The sequence below is a fragment of the Psittacula echo genome, assembly GCF_963264785.1.
Source record: "Psittacula echo genome assembly, chromosome: 9".
NCBI lineage: Eukaryota > Metazoa > Chordata > Aves > Psittaciformes > Psittacidae > Psittacula > Psittacula echo.
The window spans coordinates 22,499,923-22,520,369 of record NC_137745.1 but is presented as its reverse complement, the minus strand read 5'-3'; the positions used below and the strand labels follow the sequence as shown (position 1 = coordinate 22,520,369).

Here is a 20,447-nt window from a genome sequence, read left to right as displayed (position 1 = left end):
TCATCCTGCAGGGAGCAGCTCTTGCCCTGCAAGCCACCGGCAGGGACCCCTTCCACTGGAGCAGCTTGCTCCAAGCCCCTGTGTCCAACCTGGCCTTGAACACTGCCAGGGATGGGGCAGCCACAGCTTCTCTGGGCACCCTGTGCCAGCGCCTCAGCACCCTCACAGGGAAGAGCTTCTGCCTAAGAGCTCATCTCAGTCTCCCCTCTGGCAGGTTAAAGCCATTCCCCTTGGCCTGTCCCTACAGGCCCTTGGCAAAAGTAAATAAGGACATTATTTTTGCATCAGACACAAGGCGACATCCCTTTAACATGATACAAATACAAAAGCTCAAAATTCAGGCAAATAAGGTCTGTGAAATCTAATCAGGCAAAACTGTTTTCATGGTTTAATTTCATGGAGTATGCTCATTGCCATTACTGAGTGAAATTCAAGAAAGAAACAGTACACACAGCAAAAACCCCCAAATATAAAGAATATACATTCAATTATAAAAGTTACTTTTGTTTCAAGGCAGCAGGCTTGATTTCTGGAGGTTGGTGACCTCTGAGTACCCTTTAAGTAAGTGCACCTGGAGGGTCCATTTCTGATGTAGTTACAGAATGGTGTAAGTCCATTCTTCCATTTTGGATGCTTAACCAAGACCAACTTGGAGACGTATAAAAACTTGAGGGGAAAAAAAAAAAAAAATCAATGCTTTGAGCCAAATCTGCACTGCCTCAGAGCACATGCACCAGAGTGCTTGTTATTGCAAGTTACTCTGAAAACCCCCAGTCCAAAAGTGTACGTTTTACATGAGCATCATGTGAAACTGAAGTTGTGGTTCCCCTTTGAACACACACGCCTCCTAATGCATCAGCCAAAGCAGCGTATGTGACTGTGCAGAGAACAGGCTGCAGAGAGAGGTTAGTCATAGGCACACACATATTTCCTAAGGAGATCTGATCACCTCCATAGGATGAAGCTGGTGCTTGCTCCATGACACACAAGGTGCCTCACCTGTCATAGAGGACTTGCCAGTGCTCAAATCGGGAGCTAGTGAGCCATAAGAGGTACAAACTGCTGGGTTTGCTGATCAACACAGACACTCCAAAATGCCTCTTTTCCCCCCAAAAGTCAATGTCACTGACTTCTGCAAACACCATCCTAGAGTCCTGTTTTCATGAGTAACTTGTAGCAAGCCCCTGCCCAGTGCTGCACACACGCTGCTGGCCTGGGATGCGCTGCGAGCATGCTGCAGTAACCGGGACAGGAACGCACTGGAGGAGTCTCTAACAGGGACCCAGTGCCCAGCCCAGAGCAGCTCCTCCTCACTGCTGCTTCTTTGGTGGGACACGAGATTTCGCCACCACAATGGGCACTACAGAGAGCAGCCCGATGAGCAGAGCCCAGAGGGGACGGTAGAAGAGCCAACCCACAGAGATGGTCAGGAGCGACAGCGAACTGGCCACGCAGAAGGCAAACGCCTTTAATCCAATGTTAACCAGGTCTCTCACAACAGGAAACCAGTCCACTGCAGAAAGAATTAAATCAGGGATAAAAGAGTTGGATAAATGATGGTTTAACAGGGAATCATGTTCAGGATTTGCTCATACTGCAATCAGAAGACAGACTCCAATTATTTATCAAGAGCACTGGGTAAGGCATTTCAATAGAGCATCCTCAAGGCATCTGATAACTAAGCAAGAGCTAAATATAAAAGGCAATGGAATCCTCATCTCCTCAGACAGGAAGCAATCCCAGATTAAGTCAGAAGACATATCCAAGGCTTGAGAGGTGGAGCAGCCTGACAGCCTTGCAGCTATGGAACAAGTCTAGAGCAACTGATAGAATACACTAAACACAAACTGGTTTCTGGCAACAATAATCTTGCAGTAGCGTGTCTACGGATAAATAGGGAAAAATAAGAGCTCACGGCTACAAAGCAAATGTTAGCTTTGATGTCTGGAGTTTATACAAGTTTGAGGCACCATCTGCTTCTCTGTGTTTTTAGTCCAACATCTTCCTATGTTAGAAGAATAAAAGCTTTCCTTGCTGTTTGTTCAAAGTAGTGTAAAATAACCAGACACACAGACATGTTACTGTACAACCACTAAGACCTCTTGAGGGACCACCTGTGTGTGTGTTTAGAGAGTAACTGGATTGCAGCACCTTGGACTTGGAAGAACCAGCCCAACACGTGCTTCATCCTGCTTTTGGTGAGCACCAGGCCGGGGGCTCCCGAGACTGGCAATGTCTTAATGTTCACAAAGCAGCCATCCAGTTCTGGGATCCTGTCTCCTTGCAATTGCCTACTGCAGCTTTCAGATCCAATCCAGTCTGAGTCCAAACCAGATTCCTTCTGCCCTCCAACATAATTAACTGCACATATGAGCAATTAATCAAAATCATTTTACCTTTCTGTAAAGCAACTTACCCAGAGTGTAGAAGATTCGGGTCATGAGGCTGATGCCCACAAACATTGCCAGCCAGCCCGCTCCACGCAGCGCCCAAGTCTTCATGGTGTTCCCCTGGTGCTCCTTCTGAAACACTTCCTGAAAGCAAACACCATCACATGCAGCCTGTCCATCCATTCCTGTCCACATCCTCCTGATTCCAGTGCACGAGCTGGCAGCGCTGCTTCTGCACTACCATCTCTAATCGTAGCCCCTCACTACTCCAGTGTGTATCTCACCTCCACAGTGAGGTCCCCAGGGTACAGGATCTGCAGGACATCTCCAGACTTAGTATGATATGGCACCAGCTGATCTCCTCGCTGGCGAGCCACCACAGTCACCTGTGAGAAAGGGAGAACATTTACTGGTTACTGAGCTGGGAACAGAGTCTGTGAAATACAGGAACAGCTCAGGACTCACCTTCTCAGCAGAGCCCAAATGGGGGTCATCTCCACTCAGACCTGCATAGAAGAACGAGACACGAAGATCTCCCACCTACAGACAGAACAGTGGAAGTCAAGAAGGATATCTTTACAAAGAGGAATCACAGGAAAGACACCTCTGCATGGGAACACCCTTTCTGCTTCAGCACTTTTCCTTATTTCAAGCCAGAAGATACCCAGCATGATTGCCAAGCTGTACTCTTCTTTCAGGCCTAGTCAATAGCCAAAACAGGGCAGCTCAAATGGTGCTTTGCAACACCCCCTCTGATTTAGCTGCAGAAGCACATTAATACCAGTGGGACCCTTTGTTCATCCCTTGTCATGTTATTTCTTGGCAGAGGAGGCCAGGCAGCACTCATGTCATTGTACTCCATTCAGTACAGCAAGCCAGAGTTAGGACTCACCTCCCAGCACCATCCTGCGTCTTTCCATTTAAAGGCATGGCAGACTCAATAAAACAGAAGACAAAAGCAGCCTCAGAAGCTTCCTGCAAGCAAAGCACTCATGCTGAAGGACAGTACTAAGGGTGTTATCTCTGTGATGGTCTGCACGCTGATTTCTACGTATTTAAATAGGAATGGGACATGCCACAACTTTCTTTTTCACATAAAAGCCATCACTGCTTTGGTTTATCTTTCCCATCTTACTTCTGGTCGCCTGGGGTTGTCACTGTGGTAAAAGTAATCTCCTCCGCGGGTAACATCAGCATGGGGATCCTCAAGGTGTGACAAGCGCAGCTGCTTGAAGTCATCGATTTTATCCACAAGACCTAAGCAGAATAAGGAACCAAGCTCAGGTCCAGTGTCTAACTTGGAACAGGCAATTTCCTGGCTGGCTTCTTCATTGTCACTTGAAATCATCACCACTGTGGAAAGAACCAAAGTCCACTGCTGATGCAACAGCAGACCCAGAGCCAACACAAAGCAATCCTTACCCTTGGAAAGAACAAAGCTGCCAACTTGGACGTTAGGAGAAACAGCAGTGAAAGACTCCACAGCCATGGCACTGAGGAACAGAGAGAGACCCTGATTAGTCCTGGAGTTATGATCAAGCTCTTCATCTGCTGTATGTAGTACTACATCAAACATCAGGAGAAACTCAGAGCTGAATGGCTGTAATGATGTGAAAACAAATCCATCAAGAAACTGTGTCCAGATTTCACAGTGTTGGAGCCATTAAAATAACTTAAGACAAGACATGACTGTCTCATCCCCCAGCCTAACCTTCCAGTCACACTGCAGGATTGCACTAGGAAGCTTCTCTATGGTGCCATAGAGGTTTTGAGTGATGAGGATTTAATCACATTCCTAGATGAGTTCCTGCAACATTTAACTACACCCATAAACGCGTTTTATTTCTAGCCTGAATTTATTTAGTTTCTCCTGTCAACTGCTAGATCTTACCTGCTAAATCAAGAAACCTACATCACAAACCTTCTCCATATACAGGTACTTCTACATCACAGCCAAGTTAATAACATTCCAGACTCAGGCTTCCTTTACTTACAGTCTTCATTCCCACCAGCAGTACTACTGGAATCTCCTGGGCAGGAAACCACAGATTTTATTTTTACAAATGTCTAAGTTGTATGGAGGGAAGGAAGACACGTAGCACACACTTAAAATAGTCTCATTCATGCAAGGCATGAACTCTTAAAGTTCAGCAGGTCTGCACACACTGCGCTGTCTCAGGAGAGGATCCACCACAGTTACACTGAGTCTCCTTGGTTTGTACCAAGCTAAAACTTAGCATTAAAATGGCACATTGTAGTGTAATTATAATGTTAGTTGTAGTGTAACTACAGTGTTGCAGATGGGAGCTATATGAAACAAATTATATATGGGAGATTGCCACAAATAAGCTGGTGAGCTCATGCATGCCAGCTTGGAGAAAGCAGGATGAAGTGGTGTGAAAAGCTCCCGGGATGCCTCCTGTTCTAACACTCCACTTGTAATAGAAGAATTAGTGATAGACTGCACTAACAGACAATAAAAGTCAGAAGGAACCCATTCAAGTTCTCCTACATGGAGACCACATAGTCCAGAGGTAATGTAATTGCAGCCTGATGTCCAGCCATTGCATAGCTTAATTCTGGTTCCACTAGGCAGCTTTGAACTGCTCCCCAATTTCTCTATCCTTTAGTTCTCCCAACTAGCAAAAGACTAACAGCTTCCATCTACTTCACTGTGTCATGAAGATGGGTCATTTAGCTTTCATCTCTGCCCAGATACAGGGACAGAACCGAGAGGGACTGTGCCAGGCAGTAACTTACTTACCTGGGGTTTTTGTGCCCAATTTCTCGATCAAAGTTCCGGCTGTTCACAACTTCCGACTTCCACTCAGTGTCTAAAGAAAATAACATGACAGTTGAGGAAGAATTTACACACAGGTCCTAGTTACTGCAGACACCTCTCTCAATCAACTGATCAGTTCTAAGTTATACTTCTAGTATTTGCATCAAGGTCTGTATGTGATAGTCTGTACTGATACTTAAATCCATCCTCCCAGCATATTAACAAGGCATGGCAGGACTTGGGGAAAAAAGGAAAAAGGATTTGAGAGATAAACTTGTAAGTCAACTTTCCAAAGCCTGGGAAAGGATGAGAGCAAATGTGTTTTGCCAACACCCAAATCAGTAATTAAATATTTACTTGACAATAAATTAATATTCCCCAAGGCGAGTCTGTTCAGCCCATGATGCCCACTGCTAAGCAACCTCCCTGTCTTTATTTCAACCCACAAGCTCCCTCATTCGTCTTCTTCCCAACCTCCTGTTTTTCACAGCTTCTTATGTATGTCCATGCTGCAGGGTCCCATGCTTCACTGGGACTGGGGTATTTTTATGATCACACCCAGAAACTGCTGCACACCCACGTTACACATCCATCTGTTTTCAGCAGAGATAAATGAAGCACAGAGACCAAACTCCAGATACTTGATGACTCAGAGGGTTTTTCTGCCACTGGGTAGATCAGAATAATCCTCTCAGTTCTGCTCCTGCCAAAAGAGCTTTTGGCAAAGGCCACAGTACACATCAGAAGGTGCTGGTGGTTTTCATTAGCTGGTATCAACACCTGAACACATTCTCAACAGGCTGTCTTACAGAGTGGAGCTGCACTGCTCTTCCCTTCTCCTCTGCTCACACCATATACATGCCCAACTACTCCACTTCTGACAAGTGCTCTCAGGAGTAGCTTTGAACACATTCCCACTTCTGCTCATCTCCTGACACTGAGGACCTTACAGGCCATGTCTCTGGAGCACCCTGTTCCTGCATGCTGCTCTGAACCTCAAAGAGTTCCAAGACTTAGATTTTCTGTAGTAGCTGTTTATTAACAGCACACCTCCTTTCACATCAGTTACCTCCAGAAGGGGAGGTCCTGTCATTTGTTTAGGAAACAGAACTTTTGCTTATTTCTTCACATTCCTTTCTTTCCCAACAAGAAAATAGAGGATTTACAACAGAAGTTAAAATCTGCACACATAAAAGTTCAAAGTTACATATAAAAGAAAAGGGACTTTCCGTTGCTAGACTTACTGTATGAATACTTTGTCTCTTTCTTAATCTCACCATTCTCTTCATATTCCCTGGAGAGAAGAGGGGTGGAATGAGTACCAGAATACACACCCCTGCTCATGGCAGAACATACTTTACAAATGGAACACAGACAGCTCACTGGCAATGCAAACTTGTCTTTGCAAGTAAACTAAGTCTCCTCTGAACTATTCTGAAGACACAGATTCTCAGTACAAGGACAAAACTACACACAAATGCTAAACAGCCACAACCCTTTTACTCCCATGTTGCCAAGTAGGTGTTGACTAGATAGATGGGAACAATCAGTATTAAAGACAGTGAGACAAGCTGACCTAAATCAACAAGTCTTTTACAGAAGCTGCACCAGAAGCATGTTAAAACAGAGAAGTGATTTTTCACACTTTCACAAGGTCCAACAAGCTTTTTTGTATGACACAAAAGACATTTGGAACGTGAATTCTGTGGAGTCAGACGTACTTAATAGCTAATAATTTCTATATTATTGTCAGAGGAATTATTATTAACAACAGAAACGTTTTCCCTCTTCTGCTTGAAACTATGGACAGAATTCTCCTGCCATAAGGAGCTGGAGTTACTTGAGTGGGGGGAGACAAAAAAAATGTGATGGGATCCTGTTAACACAACAGCTTCATAAACAACTTTTAAAGGTTACTGTCACTTACTTGGAATCTTCATATTCTACCCACTGGTACATTTCCACATTACGCTTAAGTTTGACAGCCTGGACGGAGAGCCCATAGCTGGGATCAAACAAAGGCTGGGCAAAAAGAAGAGAAAGCACAGGTCAGTATAAATGCTATATTATATAAATGCTATACTATCAAACCCATTTCCATACCTCAGTGTACATAGTTAGGACTATGTTACAGCTGAATACAGTAGAATTGCTATGAGAGACAAACAGGAGCATCTCTTTTTATCATTGATAAATCTGAACTAAAGAACCATCATCAAATATTATTGCCACAGTGAAGAATCAAGTCAGAAATGCTGACGGGATGCAGACTTAAGTGTTTAAATCAGAGGGAGGTTTTATTTTGCTGGAAGTTACTGTGCTGTGCCACCTTCTGCAAAACAGGCTGCCCACAGAGAATGTCCTCACTACTGAAAAGACAGAACTTGCAGAGCCTCTGTACTGGAAGAGCCTGAAGACTTCACAGTACCATGAATACACAACAGGTTCCCTATACCAAAGGGAATTCAAATGATCCCCCAAAGGCAGCGGGAGGGTAAACACAGCTTTAGAGAGAGACCAAGGCTGTAGAGCATCTTCCTGATTCCAGGCCAAGAAGCAACACCAACAATGCTTACAGAGAGAAGCTATGTATCCTCTCCTGGGTATTAAACATCATTTTAATTGGTAAAGACTTTTCCTTCCCTCCAAGCTTGAAATAGTCACATATTCATCTTATTTACCTTAGATGTACTCAGAGCACCCACTAAGTGCACCAGTCTCCCTTCATTCTGCTGAGACACACTGTGAATGCTGTCAAGAGGGATCACAAGTGAAAGCCCCTCATCAAGAGATTTGGCTGTCCTCAAAGCTCGGCCCTGCAACCCAGAAAGGCAAAATCAAGTTGTGGAGAAACAACGGCACAGCAGTACTTTGTGACAAAGGTTGGCAGACAAGTGATCTGAAGGCTACAAGGGATGTTTCTATATTCATTCTCAAGGCATATCCTTAAAACACACTTGGATGAAGCTGTAACATGACCATTTTAGTAAGCTTATAAATGCAAAACTAGTGAATGGCACCTCAGCTGTGACGTTTTGAAGCTGTGTACAAGCACTGACCATCTGTCACTTACTTCATTGGTAAAAAGAAGGTAGAAAGCCAGAAGAAACGTCACAAGTCCCATCAGCATGCCTCCAGAAGTCTCGCTCAGTCTCTCCAGGAACCCTGGTTTGGACTCACTTGTGATTTTGACATGTTCTTTTCTGCTGCCTGTGTCAGAGAACTGGTGGAGACAAACCAAAAACGCAATACTGGCGTGAAAGGGGAAGGCATCCTGTTGCAAAATAACTCTTTTAGCTTGGGTAATGGTGCTGCTCTACAGAGTAGCACCTCCTGCCTTGGACCAAAACTTTCACACACTTCTTAAATGCCTCATCACACTTTTAATGCCAGAAAAGCAGTCGCTATATAAAACTGAAGCCTGATGGAAAAACAACTTCTGTTATAACGGTTCAACATGTTCCTTCAAGCTTCCATCAGTCCTGTTTCCAGGTTCCTTATTTGGTGCCCACACCCTACATTCGGGCCATGACAAAGTGAGTAATAGTCCTGAATTCCAGAGCAGCTAAAGCACAGCTATAAATAACAAGTTACATTTTACCTCACCAGTGGAAAAACGCCTTCATAAATCAAAATATTTGCTTCTTAGGTAACAAAAAGAGACAGCTGAAAACACAATTGTTAATACTGTCCTAGCCAATGCCACGTTAAAGCATGCAAGCCCAGGGGGTTCTCTGTATCTACGCTGGCTGTGGGGAACAAATAAGACGCAACTTCAGGTTAGCACACGTAGACAAGAGAGGATGTGAGACTTTTACTCATTTCAAGGTGCCAGGCGGGATGTAGCAGCGGCCCCCCCGCTGCACAAGGCCCCCAGCCCCCATAAACCACCTGAGGGGGGCGGGAACGGGCCGGTGCAGAGAACCACCGCACACAGGACCGGTCCAAGCAGCACTTACATTCCTCGACATGTTGGACCTCTTGGTCTCGCCGGGTATCACCTCGGAGAAGCCGCAACCGCGCACCGAGAGCTGCCCGCAGCCGCGCCCTCCTTATCCTCACGGCAGAGCCGAGCCGCAATGCATGCCGGGACATGTAGTCCCGCCGAGCAGCCGCGGGGCATGCTGGGAGATGTAGTCCAGCGCCACAGCCCGGCCGCCGGAGCAGTTGCTCTCACTCCTCCCCGGCTCTCGGGTTGCGGTCGGCAGGAGGTGCGTCAGCGGCCGCCGGCGGGCAGGGAAGGTGCTTCCGGAGGCGGGAGGTCATAGCGTGGAGCAGCGCGCCGCTGCCCGTTGCTGTGGCGGTCAGTGGTAGCGGAGGGAGCGGTGGAGGCCGGCGGGACGAGTCTGCGTGCGCGCTGCGGGGAAGGTACCGCACGGCTCCGCCATGTCCTACTGCAGGCAAGAAGGTGCGCCCGGGTGTCCTCCCAATGTCACACTGCCGGCACGGGACAGGCCGGGCGGGCTCACCCTCAGGCGGCCCGGGGGGAAGATGGGGACGAGGCGGGTCCACCTCAGCCCGCGAAGGGAAGGCACAGCCTGAGGGAGGAAAAGGCGTGAAAGTGCCAGTGTATGGCGGCGGGGGAGCCGCCTCGCCTCCCCTGTCCCGACCTTTCTCCTCGAGGCGGGCGGGAAGCCGCGGCGGGCGGTTGCCCGTGAGGCGGGAGCGCTGAGGGTCGCCGCCGTCCCCCGGGCCGGCCTGTGCCCTGGTTGCGGGTCCTCGCACCGGCTCTGTGGAGGAAGTGCCGCCCTGCAGCGGGTGTTGAAGCATCCCCGGCGAGCGGCCGGAGCTGAGCGGGTTGCGCCTGCGGGCTCCCGTTTTAGCTCGGCAGCTTTGTGGTGCGGTGACTCCCTGTCCCGGAGCACCCTCTCGTAGGGCTGGGTTTCTATCAGCTGAAGTGGCCAAAGGTGGTTTTTTACCTGTTCAGGGGAAACGCGGTAGATGGACAGGATGAGCAGAGTGCGAGCTTTATGTGTTTGTATTGTACAAGGTATTATACTGCATAGTTGTGGTGTTTAAGAGGCTTGACCACTTCATAACCTGTGGGATACTCACCTCCCGTTAAGCAATGTGAAGTGACTAAATGTGAAGTTTCAATCTGTAAAAAAGCCACTGTATAGTTCTAAAGGCCGTTTTTTCATTTATAAACTTTGGCACATCGAATGCTGATTATAGACTGTGGTGAGGAAGTCGTAACCTATGGGCCCATTTGCTTTATTGTTAGCTTACTTATTTTAACATCTTGGATCTTTACAAGGTCTGTAAGTTGCCTACAAAGCTCAGTGAAAGGGTTTAGAGTTTGTATATTTCTAGTTCCTTCTATGTAAGAAATGACTGGACATTTTACATTAACTATACAATGCAGAACTGACAGAAAACTGCTCTGTTAAAAGAGGCTTAGGTTTATCTGCTTCTCTGACGTATTTAAATGAGGAGTTACTGAACATGAGCTGGTTGAAGTCGCATTGAGGGGCAAAAAGACACTAGTTTCTAATATGCCAAGTCATTGTTGTGGCCTTATGAACTTGGAGAACAGAAGGAAGTTCTTGGGGAACTTACCGTTTACTTTCCATTCAATGAATACTAGGTTGTGCATTCAGAAGAGTTTCATCTGGCTGTTGTTTTCTTCTTGGATCTGCCTCGGAGTGCTTATAGTAGTTAGAAAAGCCTCCCCCCACCCAACTACAGAGCTTTGTTAAATAAAGAGTGGCACAGAAGCAGGAAGGTGCTGTCCTGGGTTTCTGCCCTTGATAATGTTCACAGCACCTTTCACTATAGTTGGTTCCACACCATTATGGTGCTTTTCAGTGTTTAAGTCAGATAATTACTGTAAAATATTACACCAGTCTTTAATGTAGAGCACTGTTATCAGTAAGTATCCCATAGAACACTTTAGTGTAGTTTTCTTTTTCCTTTCCCCTTCATCTGGGTTAGTGCTGGTAATGGAGTAGTTTGAGTTTGTTTTGACTTTTTAGCTTCACAGTTCAATGAACTGCACTGTGATCTGCAGCCATTACAGTGCGTTGCTGTGAAAGCTGGAGCTTTAGAAGAGTAGAATGTCAGCTGTGTATGAACCAACAGCTGTTCTAATTGAAGGTGAATGATAAGTACAACAGGATTAATTCACTGTTAACATTAATGCATCTTGCTGAATATCTCATTACCTTGTGGTGTTAGCAGCTTAGTAAGTGACTTCTCCTGCATCAGCTTTCTCTGAACTTTTACCTGTTGTCTCCCATATGGCAGGAAAAGACAGAATCATATTTGCTACCAAGGAGGACCATGAGACACCGAGCAGTGCTGAGCTGGTTGCAGATGACCCAGATGACCCTTATGAAGAGCAAGGTCAGTAGTAAGCAGAAGAATGGAAGTGAGGAGTGATACATCACATATATACTACCACTCTTAACCAAGAACAACAGAAAGCCACCCTTGTATGAAGCAGGAACAAATCATTCATTTTTAAAAACTGAGGGCAGCTGGTTATTCAGTAGATAAACACCCAAACTCTTAGCAGTTTTAACTTCCAAATTAACATCTCACAAATTGCATGTTTTCCTTACGGTGGTGTGTTTTTTCCCTAACTTTTAATAATCTTTCAAAGTAGTCTGTTCAAATGTGTCAGTGAATGCCTGATAATTTTGGTTACTAGCCAGAGATACCCACTTTTCTTTCCCTTCTTTTATTAGTGAAGTTACAGCTTAACCAGTGAAAATTATGGTTGTTTTTCACTTTCTAAATGAGAAAATACAGTTTTCAGAGGCGCTGAAGTAAGTTACATACCACTGTCATTGATGTGAGTTGCTCACCTGCCTGTGTGCAGCTGGAATTGCCTGATTTGGTGACCTGTCAATATCCAATTTAATATAAATCATAGCTGAAATTATAACTGACTAATCCTGTACTATACTAGTAGCAATGTAATCAATAATTCATAGTAATATCTTTCAATGGCACATGACAGGTAAGTTCAAATTATTCTGTTTTCAACTGTAGCCATCTTGCCTTGAAAAGATGCAAGTTAAAGTTTTCAGTGAAAATTGCAGTTCTGCTGTGAAATAGATCTAACTGGCTATTGGAGATTTAGGAGAGCAGAGTGTTTCTGAGGTCAAGACTTGTAATGTTCTGATTGCACAGAACATTTTTGGTTGCTTCTAATGGATAAACGAAATAATCTTCCTATCATGATGATTTAAATAAACTTTGCCCCAAGTTAATAAATTGTCATGAACATCTGTGAATTGGGTTATTTTCTAGATGCCATTATCGCTTAGAGGTGTTTTAGCCTCTTCACTTTGTGTGAAGACCTTTAGAGGGCAGTGTTCAAGCACAGTTCAGCAGCTGGAGCACACAAGGTCGTTTTGTTAGTAGTTTAATTAGAATCATATCCTCCTATGTCATTAAAATAACTGTTTTTCATACATAGGTTTGTGTTGAAGTGATTTTTGCATTTAGCTGCCTCTTTTGGCTACGTTGCAACTGTATGTAGTCAGGTTTTTATGATGATATATCAAAGTTTTGCTTGTCAGCAGTGATGACTCCATTCTGTTTTATAGTGATCCAGATGAGCACAATGAGAGAATTTCAGAAAGGTGTTTTAAAACTGCAGTTTAGTATCTATCAGGAATTCTTCTACTGTGTATTGTCAGGTAGATTGTTTCACTGGCGAAGACCCAACACCCGAACTGCCTCTTTGGTGGAAACAGTTTATGCTTTGGGATTTGTCCTTGTTTTCCCCACAGGAATGGGGCTTCAGCCCCTAAGGATTTCAAACAGAGACTTCTACAGGCAATAAAATCTTATGTGGCACTTATATCTGTTACTGCCTTGACCAGGATAGAAGGTGAAACTGACAAATGATTTGTATAAAGTAGTTTGCACTTAGGTAGAAAGCAGTGTCTAAGAAGAGCTCACTTTTAAGAGCTTTTTTCCTGGCAGTTTGCTACCTGGAAGAGTTAGCTCCTGACTCGGGCAAATGGAAAATCCATGACTGGTCTGTTGAGTGAAGAGTTAACAGCCTCTAATGATCAGATGGTGGAGTTAAGTTCCCCCTCCTCCTTTTCTGTGGCCTGTAGCTTTCTGTTTCCTTTGGAAAAACTGGAAACTGTTTGCAAAATAAAGCAAAGGAAGATACTTTTTCTAAATATCACATCTGGAGAGCAAACCCTTGGATACTTTAGCATTCACTGAGCTGTTAAGTCACCTTTTGTGGTGTACAGCTAAACAAAGTAGCTTCTTGTTTAGTGAAGTAAATTCATGTATGCAGTCTGTATTGTGGTTGTTTAAAGTTCACTTGTCTTCTCCCTTATACTCATTCATGGTCTTTGGTAGTAATTAAATATTCTGTTAGTAGAAGGTGTCTCTCTAGCAACAGCATGTAGATGCGTATTGGTCCTATAACTAAGCATCTATTTTTGAAACTGTCTTCTAAGAGGAAAGGGAAGGGTGCCCATCTCAGGTTTACCATAATAGAGACCTACTATAAAGGTTTGGAATGTGAACATAGAAAACAATTCTCTTGCTACCTCTAAAGGGGAGATCATCTTCCTTCTGTCTCACACCCCACCTCTTGTTTGTATACCCCAGGTATATAGTCTTGTGCCATGTATTTTGATAAGAAACTAGTCTTAAGTTAAAAGAGCCACTTCCTCCTTGTTTAAATGTCATATTAATTGATTCCTCTTACGTGTATTTTGCTGGATGTGTAAAAGCCATGGTGAGGAGGGGGGGTGGTGGGGGTTTTCCTAGCAATCTTGTATTTACTGCATGTTAGATCACTTGCTTCTTAAATTTTATAAAGCGGGGAAGAAAACAGAAAGCCAGAAGCTAGTTATGTCAGGGACACCTTGCAGTGGCAGTGTGTGTCTGTATGATTTAAAATGAGAAACTCTGTGAAAGTTGAGAGGTTTTTGGTTTCGTTTTTTCCTCCTTAGCATTTGGTGAGCTACTGCCATGTTTTAAGGATTATCTGAAAACTTCTTACTTGAATAGTCTCAGGCTGCAGTGCATCAGATCAAATCAGAAACAACTGACATATCACAGTGTTGCATTTAGTGTGCGTGAAATTTGTGGGCAGGAAAGACATATGGGCAAAACGCTTTGGAATACGTTGAGGTGCAGAAGCTCATGTGATTTTTATCCAAAAGCAAATGGGAAGGGCTCTGCTTCCCATATTAAAAAATAAATATTGCTTTATTTGCACATAAAGCAGCGTGCAGGCTTTTCTGATTTAACTTCTGCTTTGATTAGAAGAGTTGGTTTCCAGTCTTCAACTTTTGTGGCCTAATTAACTCTAATGACTCTTTTCATCTTTTTTGCTGTGCTATACACAGACCAGTCATATCTGAGGAAGAACAGTTTTATTGTATAGATATTTTATATCTACATTTATAGATACCTATAGATGTTTTATATATTTATTCTATAGTATTTTTTATAATACAGCTAAAACTTTTATGTGAGGTTTTGGGGTTTTTATAGGGACCTTTTTCATACTTAAGATAAATGTGTAGTTTGGATTTTTTGGCTAGTTTTCATTTTGCTTCAGGCATTAATAGACAAGTCTTTGAGCAGTTTAGTTAGAAGATGATTTGGGAAAACTTCTACTCTGTTTCCTTTGGGAGAAAATAAAGTTGTATAGTATTCTTGTTTATTTCTAACAGTTAGGACATTGACAGAGAAAAACAAATAAGTTACAAGATTTTGGTAGGCAAAATCGTAATGGCTTATACTAAGCCAAAAACACTGAAGGAAGTGAAACCACATGGAATGGGAAGGCAGACAAAGTTAGCATTCCATATTGCAGTGTGTCTCAGAGTTCATTGTATGTGTCTCTTTAACAGCTGTGGCTGATGGAAATGAGTTAAGAATTCATTTGCAGCGATTTGAAACAGCATTCTCACTGTAGAGCTTGTTTCTGGTCTCTTGTGCTGCCCATGGAAGAATTTAAATGTTAAAGGGCTCTTGTTTTCATTGAGATCTTTGCTCCCATCAGTTAAATAATTTCTTATTTTATTAGTCTTCCATGAAGAAGGCACTGGTGAGCTTTATGCATTGAAAGTTATTTTTATTATTAGAGATAATAAAGGAGAGTTGGCTAAAAGTGCTTGTGGAATTGCATCACGAACACAGGTTGTTGCTGTCCTTTCCCTTCTCTGTGTTTCCACACTTGTTCCTGGCATCTTATTTTGGAGACAGTTTTGAAACCGGTTCCCCAGAGGACTGATGAAGCAAAGCCCTAATTCTTTTAAGAAAGAACCTGATGAATGGTCAGATGTGCAGGACTCTCTCTGACTGATGATGTCACTTTCAATCCTGCTTCCCTGTGTGTCTGTTATCTTACATTGTGAATCCTTGGCAGATGAACTTGTTATTGGGATGTTTGTCACAAAACGGGGAAGAAACTTTCTCAGAACAGTGGGATTTCATTACAGCAAGAACAAAGACAAGTGTTGACATAAATGCAGCTGTTTCTGCCTTTATCTGTAATATTAACAGATTGCAGGAGCTAAGAGAGATGAAGTGTGATGTCAGCAGTTGATTGCTAATGCAAGTCTTCATCCGCTATGATATGAACGGGGTTTTTTGCCATTGAAGCGTGCTTGCTCCTGTGTTTACCAATGAGGAAATTCTTGTCTTATTCGTTGTGGTTTTGTTTTATTTTTTTAAAGCAGGGTTTCCAAAACTGATGCTATTTCTGTGATCAAATAGGTGCAAATCAATGTCATATGATATGCAGGAATATATTGTTTATGGCGTAACTCTTACATTGTTGTTAATTCACATGCTTAGAAGGCAGTTCTGATTCCAAAAGGAACAATATATTTGAAGAAAATTATTTTACATGTAACTCCATTGCTGTGGTGTCTTCAGGAACATCTCACAACTCCTCATGTACTTTTTTCTTTCTGTAGTATTAGAAAAATGACTGTTTAAAATGACTGGTGATGTTAGTGAGGAGGAATATAGGAATCAAGTTTACCAAGCAAGCTGTGTTTCTTAAACATTGTATGACCAACATCTTTCTACTTTATGTCATCCTTTATGTCAGGATGATGTAAAGGAATCTGGCAGGAGCCAGTCATCTCCCTCTCCCCAGTAGTCCTGCTTTTCCTCCAGGCCACTGAAGATGCCATATACACTGAACTAGGGACATCTCTGTACAGTGTTTTTTACAGTGTTTTATCTTGCCGAATAAAGCATGATCTATCAAAAATGACAGTATTACTGTAGTTGACTAAATCATGCTAAGGAGGCTGTTACTTTCAGTATTGGAAAGGAGACTGATCAACACTGAAGCTGTGGGTTAATATTCTGGAGTTCATTTAAAACAAGAAGGAAACTGCATCCATCCAACTTGATTTAAAAGAATTCTACTCTTAATACTGGAATTAATTTCTTATAACTTATATGACACGATTTTAAGGCTTGCTTGTTCCCCTGGTGGAGTCTGGCAAGTGGATTGTCTTGACTTCAATCTGTTTTGAAGTTTACTTAAAATATTCTCAGTGATTGTAGTCCAGGGAGAAAGACTGAACTCAGGCATGGATATAGAACTGATCTCACTGGTGCCCAGTAAAGGATCATGCAGATCAGAGATAGAAAGCCTGGCCAGGAAGTGGAAGGTGTTTAGCACCTAATAGAGCATTGTGAGTAGTTCTGCTTACACCTGTACTTTAGCAGCTTTCACTGAATGAAATCCATTTTTGGAAGGAGCTTTAACTTCTTTTCTCTCTTGTTTGTTCAGGATTGATATTGCCCAATGGAGATATCAATTGGAATTGCCCGTGCCTGGGTGGAATGGCTAGTGGTCCCTGTGGGGAACAGTTCAAGTCAGCCTTCTCTTGTTTCCACTATAGCACAGAAGAAATAAAGGGATCAGACTGTGTGGACCAGTTCCGTGCCATGCAGGAATGCATGCAAAAATACCCAGATCTTTACCCTCAAGAGGATGAAACTGAAGAGAAAGAGAAGTCAAGCAAAGATTTGGAAGCTGCTTCTATGGAGGCTGCTGCTGACAAAGAGGAGAAGGGATCTAGCTAATGAAGATGCAAGGAGGCTGTTGTCTCCGTTTCTCATTTTCAGAGATATGGACTTTTGCAGTATGTTTGTCTTCTGAGTCGTCAAGAAATGTCTCACCATTGTCTTAGACACTGTATCATAGCAAATAATTTATTGCTGAAGGAGGAATCTCAGTTCTACAGTCTTGCAAATAAATACTGCAAAAACAAGTATGTGTGTGTACTGTGTAACTTACTATCGCACAGTTAATACCTTAACACCTGGTTTAACCCTCAAGTTTTCCTTGAGTTTTGACTTGAGTCATGTCTTTAAATATATAGCTTTCAACTGAAATTCCACTAGCACACCAGGTCTGTTTTCATTTCAGTATGCTCTGATCTGTAGATGCTCTTTTTAATGTGTTCTATTCTATTAATACAAGTGGCATTAAAGGATTGTTTTTCCTTAAAGATTTTTGGGGTTTGCCAGAATGATACAGAAAATTGAAAACTGCCTAAATCCAGTTTGTAAAATAACTTCAAATGGTTTTAGTAGACTTTGATTGCATTTTCCTACTGGCATCAGGTAAGGACGCCAGAACAAGGATGTTGAAATGCATCTCTCCTTTAATTTCATTTGCTAATTGTGATGGGGTTTACATATTTAACAGTGGTGTGTTGAGCAACCATTGCTAAAGATGGATGGAAAGAATGTTGATCACTGGCTTTATTTTCGCTCTGAAAACACAGGTTGTTGAGTTCCTGAGGTTAGCATCTGCTCCTTCAGTGTATAGACAAGGTCTTGTAAAATATGTTGAGAATACAATGAAAAGGTTACCTGGTGTAATGATCTCAAAACAGATACTGTGACTGAAGTGCATATTAAAAAGCAAATACTTTTTACCTTCACTGTGAAAGCTCCTGTGTTTTTGTGGTGTGTTTCTTTAACACTGCTTGGGTTTGAAATAACTCTTCTGCATTGTAAGCAGGCTTTGAATCAGTTTGTGGGTTGTGAAACTCGGTTGCTTCAGCTTGTCAGGTTTTCATTCTTGTCCCATTCTTTTCTCCCCAGCCTCAGGCAGGAAGGCATGAAAAACAGAATTTTCAGTACCTGTAGACTGGATCCTGAACCAGCACTACAGAAGGCCTGAATAGCTATTAAATACTTGAAAATTACTTTGCAGGTATAAGTAATTTAATAGTAATTCACTGTAGTTTAATACCTGTGGATAAGGGAATGCTACATTGTTCCTTTCTAGCAAAATGTAGGCTGTGAGAATTGTATTAGGGAACAAATCAGCTTCAGTTAACTTCACTGCATGCTGGCTGGTTGGTTTGGTTGGTTTTTTGCCTCTTTCATGTGTTTGGTTAACTTAACCAAAGCATAAAGTTATAGTGGCAATAATGCAGCCCAATAAGTCTAGTAATGTTTGAACACTTGCTTGTCTCTGAGCAGCAGTCTTGGGTGCTCAGCAGCACTGCTTCCGTATAATATTTTGGTATCTTGTTTGCACAAGTTATTTCAGTGTTAGTGATGATGCTTCTGAATATTTGAGGGCAACTTCTGTTAATTTTACAGTGTGTTTGAGCTGTTCATGTCTCAGTGCAGCTGCTGGAGCCTCAAAAAAGCCTGTAGGAAATAAAGTGGCTGACAGCTACTCAAATCCAAGGGCATGGAGAGCAGGTACTCTCAGCACCTCTATGCTTTTAAAAGAGAAAAGTGTGACACAGCTTCTCAGTGTGACTCTTTCAGGTGTAGGAAGGCAAATGCCAAGTTAACCTGAGTAAATGGGCACAAAAGCAGCAGCGATAAACCTTGGCACTCAGGCAATTGGACCATGAAAATGGAATCTCAGGCAATCAGATAAACACTGGGCACCAAATAAAAACACATCACGTGCACTCAAGCTTCTGACTGTTCAGATGGAAATGGTGTTTGTGAAGGGGTGCTCTGTTCTAAGAACTGTTTGCCTCCTATTTTTTCCTGCTGTGCTTTTCTTTCCCACGTTGCCTCAATGCTCTGCAGGTTTGGGATTTAGCCCCTATTTCTAGCATCAGTAGAAAACAAAATGCAAGAATCCTGATCCAGAGTAGCTCAGGACCTGACCCTAATACTGCCAGAGAGAACCTGCAGCATATAGTGTAATGTATTTGAAGGTGTGTTTAGGATGGAGTTGCTTCTTTCTGATTCTGCTGAGGGTAACCTGTTGTGTAAATAGGGAATATGTGTAAGGGCTTTACCTCAGAAGTTGCAAAACACTAAGTAATGTGTTGGAGGTGTTTTGAGAAAGGAAGTCCCTACCATTAGAAACTTTAAATAGTAAGGTAGATGTACTTGACATGGAATTAGAGCTGCATGTTGAGAGACAGAGTCCAGTCCCTTATGTTTTCTGGTTTAGTGCTTACAGTGCACTTCCTGCCATGGAATTTATATTTTGCTGCATTTAAGTAAAATGCAGTCAGACTTCCTTCTGGATTTGAGTTCATGACAACCATGTAGTATGGCTTGCACTTCAGTGGAAGCATAGGAATTAGAATGTAGCTCAACAGTAAAAAGAGGTGGGTTTGATTGGATTTGTCCTACAGGCTTTCATCATTGCTCCTAAGACACTGCCTTGTTCAGTATTACTTGGAAAACTGAAGTATTGTAGGTTTTAATCAATTCTTCAGTTGTTGGATACCCTGCAACTTGGAGTTGATGCAGTGGTGAAACAAGCTCTGGTTTTGAAGGCTGGGTAGAACTGTTCTCACCTGGCTGGAACCCCTGTGTGATGCAGGCCACAAATTCATCTGTGCTTCTAATAACTGCTTTGTTAGGATGGAGTTGCTCCTGCAGTCAACTCAAACTTGACTCCATGGAGCATGTCACATCTCCTGATGCAAATAAACATTGCCTATAAAGCTTGTCTCTTTTAACATAAAATATATCCAAAAATATAGTTAACTACTGAGAAGTGGTTAAAATTAGGTGAAGTTACGTTTCAGAATGTGTTTAAAAGTTACTGATTTCTGCTTTTCTCTGCAGTACAGCCTACCTGCATTTCAAAGACCTAACCTGTGCTTAGTAAGTTTCCTAGAGATAGGACCTTGCTTCAGGTGTGAAAATGACCTTTTATTTTTCCTTCTTCCCTGCAGCAGGAATGATGTACACAACAGTGTCTGGAGGGAGATGCTTATCTTGCAGTTCATTCTGAGGATCATTAGATCTGGAGATCTGGCAGGGCTGTGTTGGAAACAAGATCTACGTCCTATGCAGTCCTCACTGAGCACGTCCTT

General features: G+C 42.9%; 2 protein-coding genes across 7 annotated transcripts; one reads left to right on the top strand and one right to left on the bottom strand.

The window, feature by feature from the left end:
* Positions 1-112: 112 nt before the first annotated feature.
* On the bottom strand, positions 113-9,231 carry TMEM43 (transmembrane protein 43). 5 transcript variants are annotated; one of them, XR_013957669.1, is made up of 12 exons: positions 9,132-9,231; positions 8,246-8,395; positions 7,854-7,988; positions 7,100-7,194; positions 6,417-6,466; positions 5,155-5,224; positions 3,526-3,883; positions 2,856-2,930; positions 2,675-2,776; positions 2,417-2,534; positions 1,000-1,513; positions 113-666 (listed from the first exon to the last, which is right to left on the bottom strand). XR_013957669.1 is itself a non-coding variant. In XM_080625605.1 (12 exons), exons 1-12 carry the CDS (start codon positions 9,141-9,143, stop codon positions 1,311-1,313), a joined length of 1,203 nt encoding a protein of 400 aa, XP_080481731.1. In that variant the 5' UTR covers positions 9,144-9,231; the 3' UTR covers positions 113-1,310. The 5 variants fall into 5 exon arrangements, 4 of the variants coding, with proteins under 4 accessions (XP_080481731.1, XP_080481730.1, XP_080481733.1 ...); XM_080625605.1 differs by having other exon boundaries at positions 113-1,513; positions 3,526-3,647; positions 3,813-3,883; XM_080625604.1 differs by having other exon boundaries at positions 113-1,513.
* Positions 9,232-9,330: 99 nt separating this feature from the next.
* On the top strand, positions 9,331-17,966 carry CHCHD4 (coiled-coil-helix-coiled-coil-helix domain containing 4). 2 transcript variants are annotated; one of them, XM_080625639.1, is made up of 3 exons: positions 9,331-9,580; positions 11,419-11,517; positions 16,919-17,966. In XM_080625639.1, the coding sequence occupies exons 1-3, from the start codon at positions 9,559-9,561 to the stop codon at positions 17,212-17,214; spliced, it is 417 nt and encodes a 138-aa protein (XP_080481765.1). In that variant the 5' UTR covers positions 9,331-9,558; the 3' UTR covers positions 17,215-17,966. The 2 variants fall into 2 exon arrangements, with proteins under 2 accessions (XP_080481765.1, XP_080481764.1); XM_080625638.1 differs by lacking the exon at positions 9,331-9,580 and adding an exon at positions 9,899-10,162.
* The last annotated feature ends 2,481 nt before the right edge of the window (positions 17,967-20,447 follow it).